Raw genomic sequence first — 11,553 nt, 5'->3', positions numbered from 1 at the left:
GACCGCCGACCCTGAGTGACCACTGGAGTGACCTCTGATCCTGAGTGACCACTGGAGTGACCAATGGAGTGACCGCCAACCCTGAGTGACCACTGGAGTGACCAATGGAGTGACCACTGACCCCGAGTGACCAATGGACTGACCTCTGATCCCGACTGACCACTGACCCTCCGGAGTGACCTCTGACCCCGAGTGACCAATGGACTGACCTCTGATCCCGACTGGCCACTGACCCTCCGGAGTGACCTCTGACCCCGAGTGACCGCTGACCCCTGCAGTGGCCGTGGCAGCTCCGGTGTCACCTGTCCGTGGCTCAATAAAAACTCTGAAACCTCCCCAAAACACAGCCCGGCCACTCCCAGTATGAACCAGTCCGTCCCAGTCTGACCCAAATGCTCCCAGCCCGTCCCAGTAAGAACCAGTCCATCCCAGTATGACCCAGTTTGAACCAGACACCCCCAGTCCATCCTAGTCCCTCTCAGTATGACTCAGACCCTCCCAGCCCATCCCAGTAAGAACCAGTCCATCCCAGTCTGTCCCAGTAAGGCTCAGGCTCTCCCAGTTCATCCCAGTTTGGTTTATTAGAGCAGCAGCCCGTGCTGGCGCCGCTCTGCTCCCAGTCCCTCCCAGTATAACCCAGTCTGTCCCAGCCCATCCCAGTCTGTCCCAGCCCATCCCAGTCTGTCCCAGTAAGAACCAGTATAACCCAGTTTGTCCCAGTTTGGTTTATTAGAGCAGCAGCCCGTGCTGGCGCAGCACGGCCGTGAACGGCGCCGCTCTGCTCCCAGTCCCTCCCAGTATAACCCAGTATGACCCAGTCTGTCCCAGTATAACCCAGCCCATCCCAGTCTGTCCCAGCCCATCCCAGTCTGTCCCAGTATAACCCAGTCCATCTCAGTCCATCCCAGCCCATCCCAGTAAGGCTCAGGCTCTCCCAGTTCATCCCAGTTTGGTTTATTAGAGCAGCAGCCCGTGCTGGCGCAGCACGGCCGTGAACGGCGCCGCTCTGCTCCCAGTCCCTCCCAGTCCCTCCCAGTATAACCCAGTCTGTCCCAGCCCATCCCAGTAAGAACCAGTATAACCCAGTTTGTCCCAGTTTGGTTTATTAGAGCAGCAGCCCGTGCTGGCGCAGCACGGCCGTGAACGGCGCCGCTTTCTTCTCCGCGTTGCGCTCGGCGCGGCGGCGCAGGCTCTGAAACGGGGCGGAAAACGGGAGAATTGGGAAAAAGGGGGAAAAATGGGGAAATTGGGAAAAATGGGGGGGGGGAAAACGAGAGGATTGAGAAAAATGGGAGAAAAACCGGGGAAAAAAGGGTGGGGGAGAAACCAAGGAATTGGGAAAAATGGGGGAAAAGCAGGAAAAAATGGGAAAAAGGGAGCGAAAATGGGGGAAAACCAGGGGAAAATTAGGAAAAATGGGGAGAAAAGGGGGAAAATTAGGTAAAAATGGGGGGAAAAAAAGAGAAATACAGGGGGAAAATGGGGAAATCAGGAATAAAGGGGAGCAAGAGGGAAAAAAAAATTCCCCGATTTTGTTTTTTTCCCCGGTTTTGGGTTTCTTCCCCCGTTTCCCTCACCATCATCTTCCTCTTCTTGCTGTAGCGCAGCTTGGCCTTCTCCTTCCTCTTCTCCTCCAGGGCCTCGGTGACGTCCCGGTACTTCCAGCCCACCTCGTGTGCCAGGCGGCCCAGCACGGCAAACTGGGGGCACTGGGGGGTCAGGGGGGCCCAAAAACCCCAAAAACCCACCCAAAAACCCACCCAAAAACCCAGGGAATCCACCCAAACCTGCCCCGGGCCCAGCACGGCAAACTGGGGGCACTGGGGGGTCAGGGGGGCCCAAAAACCCCAAAAACCCACCCAAAAACCCACCCAAAAACCCCAAAAACCCACCCAAAAACCCCAAAAACCCACCCAAAAACCCCAAAAACCCACCCAAAAACCCCAAAAACCCACCCAAAAACCTGCCCCGGACCCAGCACGGCAAACTGGGGGCACTGGGAGATCAGGGGGGGCCCAAAACCCGCAAAAAACAGCCCAAAAAACCCCCAAAACCAGCCAAAAAAACCCCAAAAATCCCATAAATCCCCTGAATTCCCCCAAAATCCCAAAAAAAACCCCCCAAAATAACCCCAAATCCCCCCCAAAAAACCCCAAATCCCATAAAATCCCCCCGAATTTCCCTAAAACCCCCCAAAAATCCCCTTAAAACCCCCCAAAAGTCGCCCTGAAAAAACCCTCAAATCCCCCTAAAATCCTGTAAAATCCCCCCAAAACCCCCCTAAAAAAACCCCCAAATCCCATAAATCCCCCCAAAATCCCCTTAAAATCCCCTAAATCCCCCCAAATCCCCCTAAAATCCCGTAAAATCCCCCCAAAACTCCCCTAAAAAAACCCCCAAATCCCATAAATCCCCCCAAAATCCCCTTAAAATCCCCTAAATCCCCCCAAATCCCCCTAAAATCCCGTAAAATCCCCCCAAAACTCCCCTAAAAAAACCCCCAAATCCCATAAATCCCCCCAAAATCCCCTTAAAATCCCCTAAATCCCCCCAAATCCCCCCAAAATCCCGTAAAAACCCCCCAAAAANTCCTTCCTCCCCCTCCCCCTCCTCCTCCTCCTCCTCGTCGCTGGCCACGCCCCCCGGCGCCAGCGGCTCCGCCTCCTCGCGCGGAGGCTCCGCCCACGGCTGCGGCTCCCCGGAAGCGAAGGCGCCGTAGAAGGCCACGCCCCCGTAGTGCACGAGCGCGGCGATCAGGAACACCCACTGCCACTCCTCGCGCGTCTGCGCCAATCAGCGCCCGCCGCGCGCCCGCGGGGGCGGGGCCCGGCGGGCGGCCAATGGGGGAGGGAGAGAGAGAGAGAGAGAGAGAGACAGACACACACAGCGGGAAAAGGAGGGGGCGTGGCCAGGGGGAGAGAGCGGGAAATTGAAGAGGAGGGCGGGGCCGAAGGGAGGGGGCGGGGCCAGGCGAGCAGTGAGTGACAGGCCCCAAATTCCGGGGCGTCCCCCCGTGTCCCTCTGCCCCCCCAATGTCCCTCAGTCCCCCCAAATGTCCCATTGTCCCTCCTCCAAACCCCCCCAAATCCCCCCTCCTCACCTTGCGCGTGGGTTTCAGGCGGATGATTTTCAGCGCCGCCGGCACCACCATGCGCTTCCGCTGCAGAACCCAAATTTGGGCGTTTTGGGGTTTTTGGGGGGTGCTTTTGGGGACTTTTGGGGGGGTGGGATTTTTAAGGGATTTTAGGGGGGTTTGGTGGGGTTTTACCAGGTTTTTTTTGGGGGGATTTTAAAGGAATTCCATCAGATTTTGGAGAAATTTAATCACGTTTCAGGAGAGTTTAATCAATTTTAGGGGAATTTGGTCAGATTTTAGTGAAATTTAATCAGTTTTAGGGGAATTTGATCAATTTTAGGTCAATTTAACCCATTCCAGGTGAATTTAACACATTTTGGGTGAATTTAACTCATTTTGGGTGAATTTAATAAGATTTTTAGGTGAATTTAACCCATTTTGGGTGAATTTAACCCATTTTAGGTGAATTTAACCAATTTTGGGTGAATTTAACCCGTTCCGGGCCCCGCGGTGTCTCAGAGTTTGGTTTTTCTCAGCAGCCATCAAACAATGTAGGTACAGATGACATCATCGACACCGAGGGGGCTTGGGGCATTTTGGGGGGATTTGGGGAATTTGGGGAGGGGATTTTTGGGGTAAATCTGGGAAGTTTTGGGAGGGGATTTTGGGGTGGATCAGGGCGCTTTTGGGGAGGGGATTTTGGGGTAAATCAGGGAGATTTTGGGAGGAAAATCTGGGGTGAACCAGGGGGGTTTTGGGAGGGATTTTGGGGTGAATCAGGGCGCTTTTGGGGAGGGGATTTTTGGGGTGAATTTGGGGGGTTTTGGGGTCCCACCTTGTCGTAGGGAGGGGGGATCCCATCGAACACCTTGAGCCGCTCCAGCGCTGCCTGGCCCCGCTTGGTCTTGTGGGGCAGCATGCCTGGTTTGGGGAGAAAAACGGGGATTTTGGGTCAGACAGGGGGTTTGGGGAGAAAAACGGGGATTTTGGGGTGAAAAATGGGGATTTTGGGGTGAAAAACGGGGATTTTGGGGTGAAAAATGGGGATTTTGGGTCAGACAGGGGGTTTGGGGTCAGACAGGGATTTTGGGTTTTTTTGGGGAGGTTTCTGGGGGATTTTCAGGGTTTTTTCTTTTTTTTTTTGGGTGTTTTTGGGTTTTTTTAGGGAGATTTTGCGGGAGGGTTTGGGGATTTAGAGGGGAACTTTTTTGGGGAGATTTTGGATATTTTTGGGGACTTTGGGGTATTTAGGAGTGATTTTAGGGGTTTTGAGGACTTGGAGGTTTTGGGGGTTTCTTGTGTGAATTTTGGGGCTTTTTTGGGAATTTTTTTTGGTGGATTCTGGGTATTCTGAGGGAGTTTTTTGGGTATTTTTGGGTATTTTGAAGGAGCTTTTTTGGGTATTTTTCAGTTTTTTGGTATTCTGAGGGAGTTTTTTTGGGTATTTTTTTTGGTGGATTCTGGGTATTCTGAGGGAGTTTTTTGGGGTTTTTTGGGTATTCTGAGGGAGTTTTTTTGGGGTTTTTCAGCATGCTGAGGCAGGTTTTTTGGGCATTTCTCAGTTTTTTGCATCCCGAGCGAGTTTTTGGGTGTTTTTTGGGTGGTTTTTGGGTGTTTTTGGGCCCCTCACCTCGGACCGTGCGCCAGAAGATGCGGCTGGGGGCGCGGAAGTGGAAGGGGCCCCGGGAGGGGTTGGTGTTCATCCTCTTCCTCAGGAAGGCCAGGAACTTCACTGCGGGAAACGGGGCAGGAAGCACCGAAACGGGGCAGAATCGGTAAAAACGGGGCAGGAAACACCGAAACGGGGCAGAATCGGTAAAAACGGGGCAGGAAACACCAAAATGGGGCAGGAAACACCAAAACGGGGCAGGAAACACCAAAAACGGGACAGGAAACACCAAAAACGGGGCAGGAAACACCAAAAACGGGGCAGGAAACACCGAAACGGGGCAGAATCGGTAAAAACGGGGCAGGAAACACCGAAACCCCCAGACCCCCAAGTGCCCCCCTGGAGAGCCCTGCGGAACCTTCCGGAACCTTCACAGGACCCAAAACCCGGGGTTTCCCTCCCAAAATTTGAGAGATTCCTCCCAAAATCCGGGATTTCCCCCCCCCAAATCCATTATTTCCCCCCAAAATCCGTGACTTCTCTCTCAAAATCCGGGATGTCCCCCCAAAATCTGATATTTCCCCCCAAACCCGAAATTTCCCCCCAAAATCCGGGATTTCCCCCCAAACCCGGGATTTCCCCCCAAACCTCTGGGATTTCCCCCCAAACCCGGGATTTCCCCCCAAAACCCGAAATTTCCCTGCAAAATCCGAAATTTCCCCCCAAAACCCGAAATTTCCCCCCAAAATCTGATATTTCCCCCCAAACCCCGGGATTTCCCCCCAAAACCCGAAATTTCCCCCCAAAACCCGAAATTTCCCCCCAAAATCCGGGATTCCCCCCCAAAACCCGGGATTTCCCACCCGAAATTTCCCCCCAACCTCCGGGATTTCCCCCCAAAATCTGCTATTTCCCCCCCAAACCCGCGATCCCCCCCCCTGCCGTTCCCGCACTCACGTTTGTTCCGGTAGAAGTTCCCGGAGATGGCGATGCCCTCGCAGCGCACCACGACCACGCGGCGCCCTGGGGACGGCCCGTTACTCCCCGGCACTCCCGGTTCCCCCCGGTTATCCCCGTTTTCCCCCCGTTTTTCCCTGTTTATCCCCGTTTTTCCCCGGTTTTCCCCCGCGCTCAGCTGGTAGTGCATGGAGGCGCCTCTCATTGTCGCCAAACTCGACAGCCGACAGCGGCTCATCACGGCGCGGGGTCGTTTCCGGTGAATTGTTCCCGGTGTATTCCCGGTAAATTCCCGGTATTCCCGGCACTCACCGAGCAGCACCTGCTTGGCCACGATCGCCGCCAGCCGCCCCAGGAGGTGCCCGCGGCCATCGATCACCAGAACCTGCGGCGAGGGGAGCGCCGGTGAGCCCCGGGAGCGGTACCGGGAGCGGACCGGAATCCCCCGGGATCGGGACCCCCCGGCACCGGGACCAGGCCCGAGCCCGCACCGGGACCGGGCCCGAGCCCGCACCGGGACCAGGCCCGAGCCCTCACCGGGACCGGCACCGGGACCCACCGGCACCGGGAGAGCCCCCCCCCCCAACCTCCGGGATTTCTCCCCAAAATCTGCTATTTCCCCCCCAAACCCGCGATCCCCCCCCCTGCCGTTCCCGCACTCACGTTTGTTCCGGTAGAAGTTCCCGGAGATGGCGATGCCCTCGCAGCGCACCACGACCACGCGGCGCCCTGGGGACGGCCCGTTACTCCCCGGCACTCCCGGTTCCCCCCGGTTCCCCCGTTTATCCCCGTTTTCCCCCCGTTTTTCCCTGTTTATCCCCGTTTTTCCCCGGTTTTCCCCCGCGCTCAGCTGGTAGTGCATGGAGGCGCCTCTCATTGTCGCCAAACTCGACAGCCGACAGCGGCTCATCACGGCGCGGGGTCGTTTCCGGTGAATTGTTCCCGGTGTATTCCCGGTAAATTCCCGGTATTCCCGGCACTCACCGAGCAGCACCTGCTTGGCCACGATCGCCGCCAGCCGCCCCAGGAGGTGCCCGCGGCCATCGATCACCAGAACCTGCGGCGAGGGGAGCGCCGGTGAGCCCCGGGAGCGGTACCGGGAGCGGACCGGGATCCACCGGGATCGGGACCCACCGGCACCGGGACCAGGCCCGAGCCCGCACCGGGACCGGGCCCGAGCCCGCACCGGGACCAGGCCCGAGCCCTCACCGGGACCGGCACCGGGACCCACCGGCACCGGGAGAGCCCCCAGACCGCACCGGGACCGGCACCGGGACCCACCGGTACCAATCCCGGGTCCCACCGGCCCCGAGCCCTCACCGGGACCAACCCCGGCCCTCACCGCGCCCGGGCCTCACCGCGCCCTCAGGCCGCTGCACGCGGCCGCGCCCCGCGCTCCTCCCGCCGCCCGCCCGCGGTTCCCCGCGGTCCCCTGGCTGCCCGGTTCCCTCCCCGATCCCCAGAGTCCCCAGTGTCCCCAGTGTCCCCAGTGTCCCTCACCTTGTGGCGGGTCAGGGCCCCCACGATCAGGGGACACACCATGCCGGACAGCGTCCCCACGCCGTTGCTCAGCCCCATCAGCACGCTGGCGTAGCGCGGCGCGATGTCCAGGTGGTTGACGTTGAAGCCTGCCGGGGGTGGCAGCGGCGTCACCGCGGCGTCCCCCCGTGTCCCCCCGTGTCCCCCCGTGTCCCCGGTGCCCACCCGAGATGGCGAAGCCGCTGAAGCCCACGGCCAGCACCAGGAAGGAGATGGCGACGGCGCGCGAGCGCGAGTAGCCCACCACCAGCAGCAGCGTGGCCTCCATGCCGAAACCTGCGGGGACAATGTTACATTGTCATTGTCACTGTCACTGTCACACTGTCACTGTCACACTGTCACAGTGTCACCGTCACATGGTCATTGTCACTGTCACACTGACAGCCCAGGACCAGCAGCAGCGTGGCCTCCATGCCGAAACCTGCGGGGACAATGTCACATTGTCATTGTCTCTGTCACTGTCACTGTCACACTGTCACCGTGTCACTGTAACTGTCACACTGTCACAGTGTCACCGTCACATGGTCATTGTCACTGTCACACTGACAGCCCAGGACCAGCAGCAGCGTGGCCTCCATGCCGAAACCTGCGGGGACAATGTTACATTGTCATTGTCACTGTCACTGTCACACTGTCACACTGTCACACTGTCACTGTCACACTGACAGCCCAGGACCAGCAGCAGCGTGGCCTCCATGCCGAAACCTGCGGGGACAATGTTACATTGTCATTGTCACTGTCACTGTCACACTGTCACTGTCACACTGTCACAGTGTCACCGTCACATGGTCATTGTCACTGTCACACTGACAGCCCAGGACCAGCAGCAGCGTGGCCTCCATGCCGAAACCTGAGGGGACAATGTCACATTGTCATTGTCTCTGTCACTGTCACTGTCACACTGTCACCGTGTCACTGTAACTGTCACACTGTCACAGTGTCACCGTCACATGGTCATTGTCACTGTCACACTGACAGCCCAGGACCAGCAGCAGCATGGCCTCCATGCCGAAACCTGAGGGGACAATGTCACTTTGTCATTGTCTCTGTCCCTGTCACTGTCACACTGACAGCCCAGGACCAGCAGCAGCATGGCCTCCATGCCGAAACCTGAGGGGACAATGTCACTTTGTCATTGTCTCTGTCCCTGTCACTGTCACACTGACAGCCCAGGACCAGCAGCAGCGTGGCCTCCACCCCGAAACCTGAGGGGACAATGACATTGTCACCGTGTCACTGTCACTGTCACACTGTCAGTGTCACTGTCACACTGTCAGTGTCACACTGTCACAGTGTCACTGTCCCTGTCCCCGGTGTCACTGACCGCCGCAGTTCATCATCTTACACACGTTGGTGGTGGACACGATCCCGCTGTCACACTGGCACACTGTCACTGTCCCTGTCACACTGTCACTGTCACTGTCACACTCACACAGTGTCACTGTCACAGTGTCCGATCCCGCTGTCACACTGTCACTGTCACACTGTCACTGTCACACTCTCACAGTGTCACACTGTCCCTGTCACACTCTCACAGTGTCACGGTGTTACACTGTCACAGTGTCCCCCCGGTGTCACTGACCGCCGCAGTTCATCATCTTGCGCACGTTGGTGGTGGACATGATCCCGCTGTCACACTGTCACACTGTCACTGTCACACTGTGCCCCTGTCCCTATCCCCTTTCACACTGTCACAGTGTCACGGTGTCACGGTGTCACTGTCCCTGTCCCCGGTGTCACTGACCGCCGCAGTTCATCATCTTGCGCACGTTGGTGGTGGACATGATCCCGCTGTGACACTGCCCCTGTCCCCTGTCACACTGTCACTGTCACTGTCACACTGTCACTGTCACTGTCACACTCTCACAGTGTCTGTCACACTGTCACAGTGTCACTGTCCCTGTCCCCGGTGTCACTGACCGCCGCAGTTCATCATCTTGCGCACGTTGGTGGTGGACATGATCCCGCTGTGACACTGCCCCTGTCCCCTGTCACACTGTCACTGTCCCTGTCACACTGTCACTGTCACTGTCACACTCACACAGTGTCACTGTCACAGTGTCTCCCCGGTGTCACTGACCGCCGCAGTTCATCATCTTACACACGTTGGTGGTGGACACGATCCCGCTGTCACACTGTCACACTGTCACTGTCACACTGTCACTGTCACTGTCACACTCACTCAGTGTCACTGTCACAGTGTCTCCCCGGTGTCACTGACCGCCGCAGTTCATCATCTTGCGCACGTTGGTGGTGGACATGATCCCGCGGGAGCGCAGGAAATCGGCGATCTGGCCCCCGATGGGCACCACGATGGTCATCACCAGGTGGGGCAGGGCCGAGAGTAACCCCACCTAAAACAAAAAAATAAAATAAAATAAAATAAAATAACTGAATAAATGAATTATCCCCGATGGGCACCACGATGGTCATCACCAGGTGGGGGAGAGCTGAAAGCAAACCCCCCTGAAATACAGAAATAAATTAATTATCTGTAAATAATATCATTTATTGGAATTTGTTACTATTGTATTCAATTATTGGGGCAGGGCTGACAGCAAAGCCACCTGTGTTTTTGGGGTTTTGGGCATTTTTTGGTGGGGGTTTTTGGGCTGTTTTCTGTGGGGCTTTGTGCGGGTTTTTGCGTTTTTTTTTTTTTTTTTTTCTGGCTTTTTGGGCTATTTTGGGGTGTTGTTGTGGTTTTTTGGGGCCCACCTTACTGATCTCGAAGCCGAACACCTCTAAGCAGGCGGGTCCCTGATGAGCAGCAGGATTTTGGGCTGGTTTTGGCGGTTTTTGGGCTGGTTTTTTTCGTTTTTGGGTTTTTGGGTTGTTTCTGTGCCGTTTTTCGCGGGATTTTTTTGGGGTGTATTTTTGGGCTGGTTTTGGGTATTTTGGGGTATTTTTGGGGCCCACCTTGCTGATCTCGAAGCCGAACACCTCCTCGAAGTAGGCGGGCTGGCTGATGAGCAGCAGGTAGAAGGTCCAGCTGCGGCAGAAGTTGGCCACGATGATGGCGTACACGGGCATGGAGGTGAAGAACTGCCGCCAGGGCGTGGCCAGCTGCGGGGGGCGTGGCCAGGGTCAGCCCGGGCCACGCCCACAGCGACCCCCAGAGTGACCCCAGTGCTCCCAGTGCCCCCAGTAACCCCCCAGTGCCCATCCCAGTCCCTCCCAGTACTCCCAGTATGACCAGCTGCCGCCAGGGCGTGGCCAGCTGGGGGGGGCGTGGCCACAGTCGCCCCGAGCCACGCCCACAGTGACCCCAGTGCTCCCATTGCTCCCCAGTGCTCCCAGTGCCCGTCCCAATGCTCCCAGTAACCCACCCCAGTTCAGTCCATCCCAGTCCATCCCAGTCTGACCCCCCCCGGGTTGCTGCCCACGCTCTCCCCGATGCCCATCCCAGTGATCCCTCCCAGTCCATCCCAGTCCCTCCCAGTGCTCCCAGTCTGACCAGCAGCGGGTTGCTGCCCGCACTCTCCCCGATGCCCATCCCAGTCCATCCCAGTGACCCCTCCCAGTCCATCCCAGTCCCTCCCAGTGCTCCCAGTCTGACCAGCAGCGGGTTGCTGCCCACGCTCTCCCCGATGCCCATCCCAGTGACCCCTCCCAGTGCTCCCAGTGCTCCCAGTCTGACCAGCAGCGGGTTGCTGCCCGCGCTCTCCCCGATGCTCTCCTCGATGTATTTCCGCTCCTCGGGGGAGATCGTGGGGTGCTGGGCCGGGCTCTCGTAGGACACCAGCACCCAGAAGAAGTACCAGAGCACCCCGAAACTGCCTGGGGAACTGGGGTTACTGGGGGAACTGGGAGGGGTCACTGGGATCAATGACAGAGGTAGAGCACCCCGAAACTGCCTGCTGGGGGTTACTGGGGGAACTGGGAGCACTGGGAGGGGTCACTGGGGTCACTGGGAGAGGTACCAGAGCACCCCGAAACTGCCTGGGGGTTAATGGGGTTACTGGGGGAACTGGGAGCACTGGGAGGGGTCACTGGGATCAATGGGATCAATGGGAGAGGTACCAGAGCACCCCGAAACTGCCTGGGGGTTAATGGGGTTACTGGGAGCATTGGGAACACTGGGAGGGGTCCCCCAGGGGGCTCTGGGGATCCTGGGGGATCCCGGGGGGCTCTGGGGGTCCCGGGGGTCTCACCGTAGACGTAGAACACGGAGCTCCAGCCCGTGTACTGCACCAGGACCCCGGCCAGCGGCATGGCGACCACCGCCCCCGCGTACGAGCCTGGGGGGGGCGTCACTGGGGGCACCCCCGCAGACCCCAACCCCCCCACAACCCACCCGGAGACCCCCCCGGAGACCCCCGGGACCCCAGACACTCCCCAGAGACCCCAACCCCCTGGAGGGTGGTGGACATGA

The 11,553-nt window shown here is 58.0% G+C and overlaps 2 protein-coding genes and 3 non-coding genes across 6 annotated transcripts in view; all 5 read right to left on the bottom strand.

Annotated features, from left to right (window-relative positions):
• Window positions 1-1,086: 1,086 nt before the first annotated feature.
• Window positions 1,087-6,782, bottom strand: RPL13A (ribosomal protein L13a). Of its 2 annotated transcripts, none has more exons than XM_041422251.1 (7): window positions 6,627-6,782; window positions 6,306-6,371; window positions 4,707-4,808; window positions 3,912-3,997; window positions 3,101-3,160; window positions 1,578-1,700; window positions 1,087-1,192 (listed from the first exon to the last, which is right to left on the bottom strand). In XM_041422251.1, the coding sequence occupies exons 3-7, from the start codon at window positions 4,777-4,779 to the stop codon at window positions 1,106-1,108; spliced, it is 429 nt and encodes a 142-aa protein (XP_041278185.1). In that variant the 5' UTR covers window positions 4,780-4,808; window positions 6,306-6,371; window positions 6,627-6,782; the 3' UTR covers window positions 1,087-1,105. The 2 variants fall into 2 exon arrangements, with proteins under 2 accessions (XP_041278185.1, XP_041278184.1); XM_041422250.1 differs by lacking the exon at window positions 6,306-6,371 and adding an exon at window positions 5,643-5,708 and having other exon boundaries at window positions 6,627-6,668.
• Window positions 3,585-3,655, bottom strand: LOC121345402. The gene has a single exon (XR_005953966.1). It is a non-coding gene; the product is annotated as a small nucleolar RNA SNORD34 (small nucleolar RNA).
• LOC121345401 lies at window positions 5,811-5,890 on the bottom strand. Its single transcript, XR_005953965.1, has one exon. It is a non-coding gene; the product is annotated as a small nucleolar RNA Z195/SNORD33/SNORD32 family (small nucleolar RNA).
• On the bottom strand, window positions 6,483-6,562 carry LOC121345400. Its single transcript, XR_005953964.1, has one exon. It is a non-coding gene; the product is annotated as a small nucleolar RNA Z195/SNORD33/SNORD32 family (small nucleolar RNA).
• Window positions 6,783-7,948: 1,166 nt separating the features above from the next.
• The window catches only part of LOC121345399 (vesicular glutamate transporter 1-like), a 6,444-nt gene continuing 2,839 nt past the window's right edge, over window positions 7,949-11,553 (bottom strand). The window contains exons 5-9 of the mRNA XM_041422253.1: window positions 11,333-11,419; window positions 10,819-10,958; window positions 10,098-10,244; window positions 9,403-9,535; window positions 7,949-8,031 (exon numbers count right to left, since the gene is read on the bottom strand). Coding sequence (XP_041278187.1) covers window positions 7,949-8,031; window positions 9,403-9,535; window positions 10,098-10,244; window positions 10,819-10,958; window positions 11,333-11,419 — 590 coding nt within the window. The remainder of the gene's footprint in view (window positions 8,032-9,402; window positions 9,536-10,097; window positions 10,245-10,818; window positions 10,959-11,332; window positions 11,420-11,553) is intronic.

Source organism: Onychostruthus taczanowskii, unplaced genomic scaffold, assembly GCF_017590055.1.
Source record: "Onychostruthus taczanowskii isolate IOZ18803 unplaced genomic scaffold, ASM1759005v1 scaffold722, whole genome shotgun sequence".
Classification (NCBI taxonomy): Eukaryota; Metazoa; Chordata; class Aves; order Passeriformes; family Passeridae; genus Onychostruthus; species Onychostruthus taczanowskii.
This window is presented reverse-complemented; position numbering and strand designations above follow the sequence as displayed.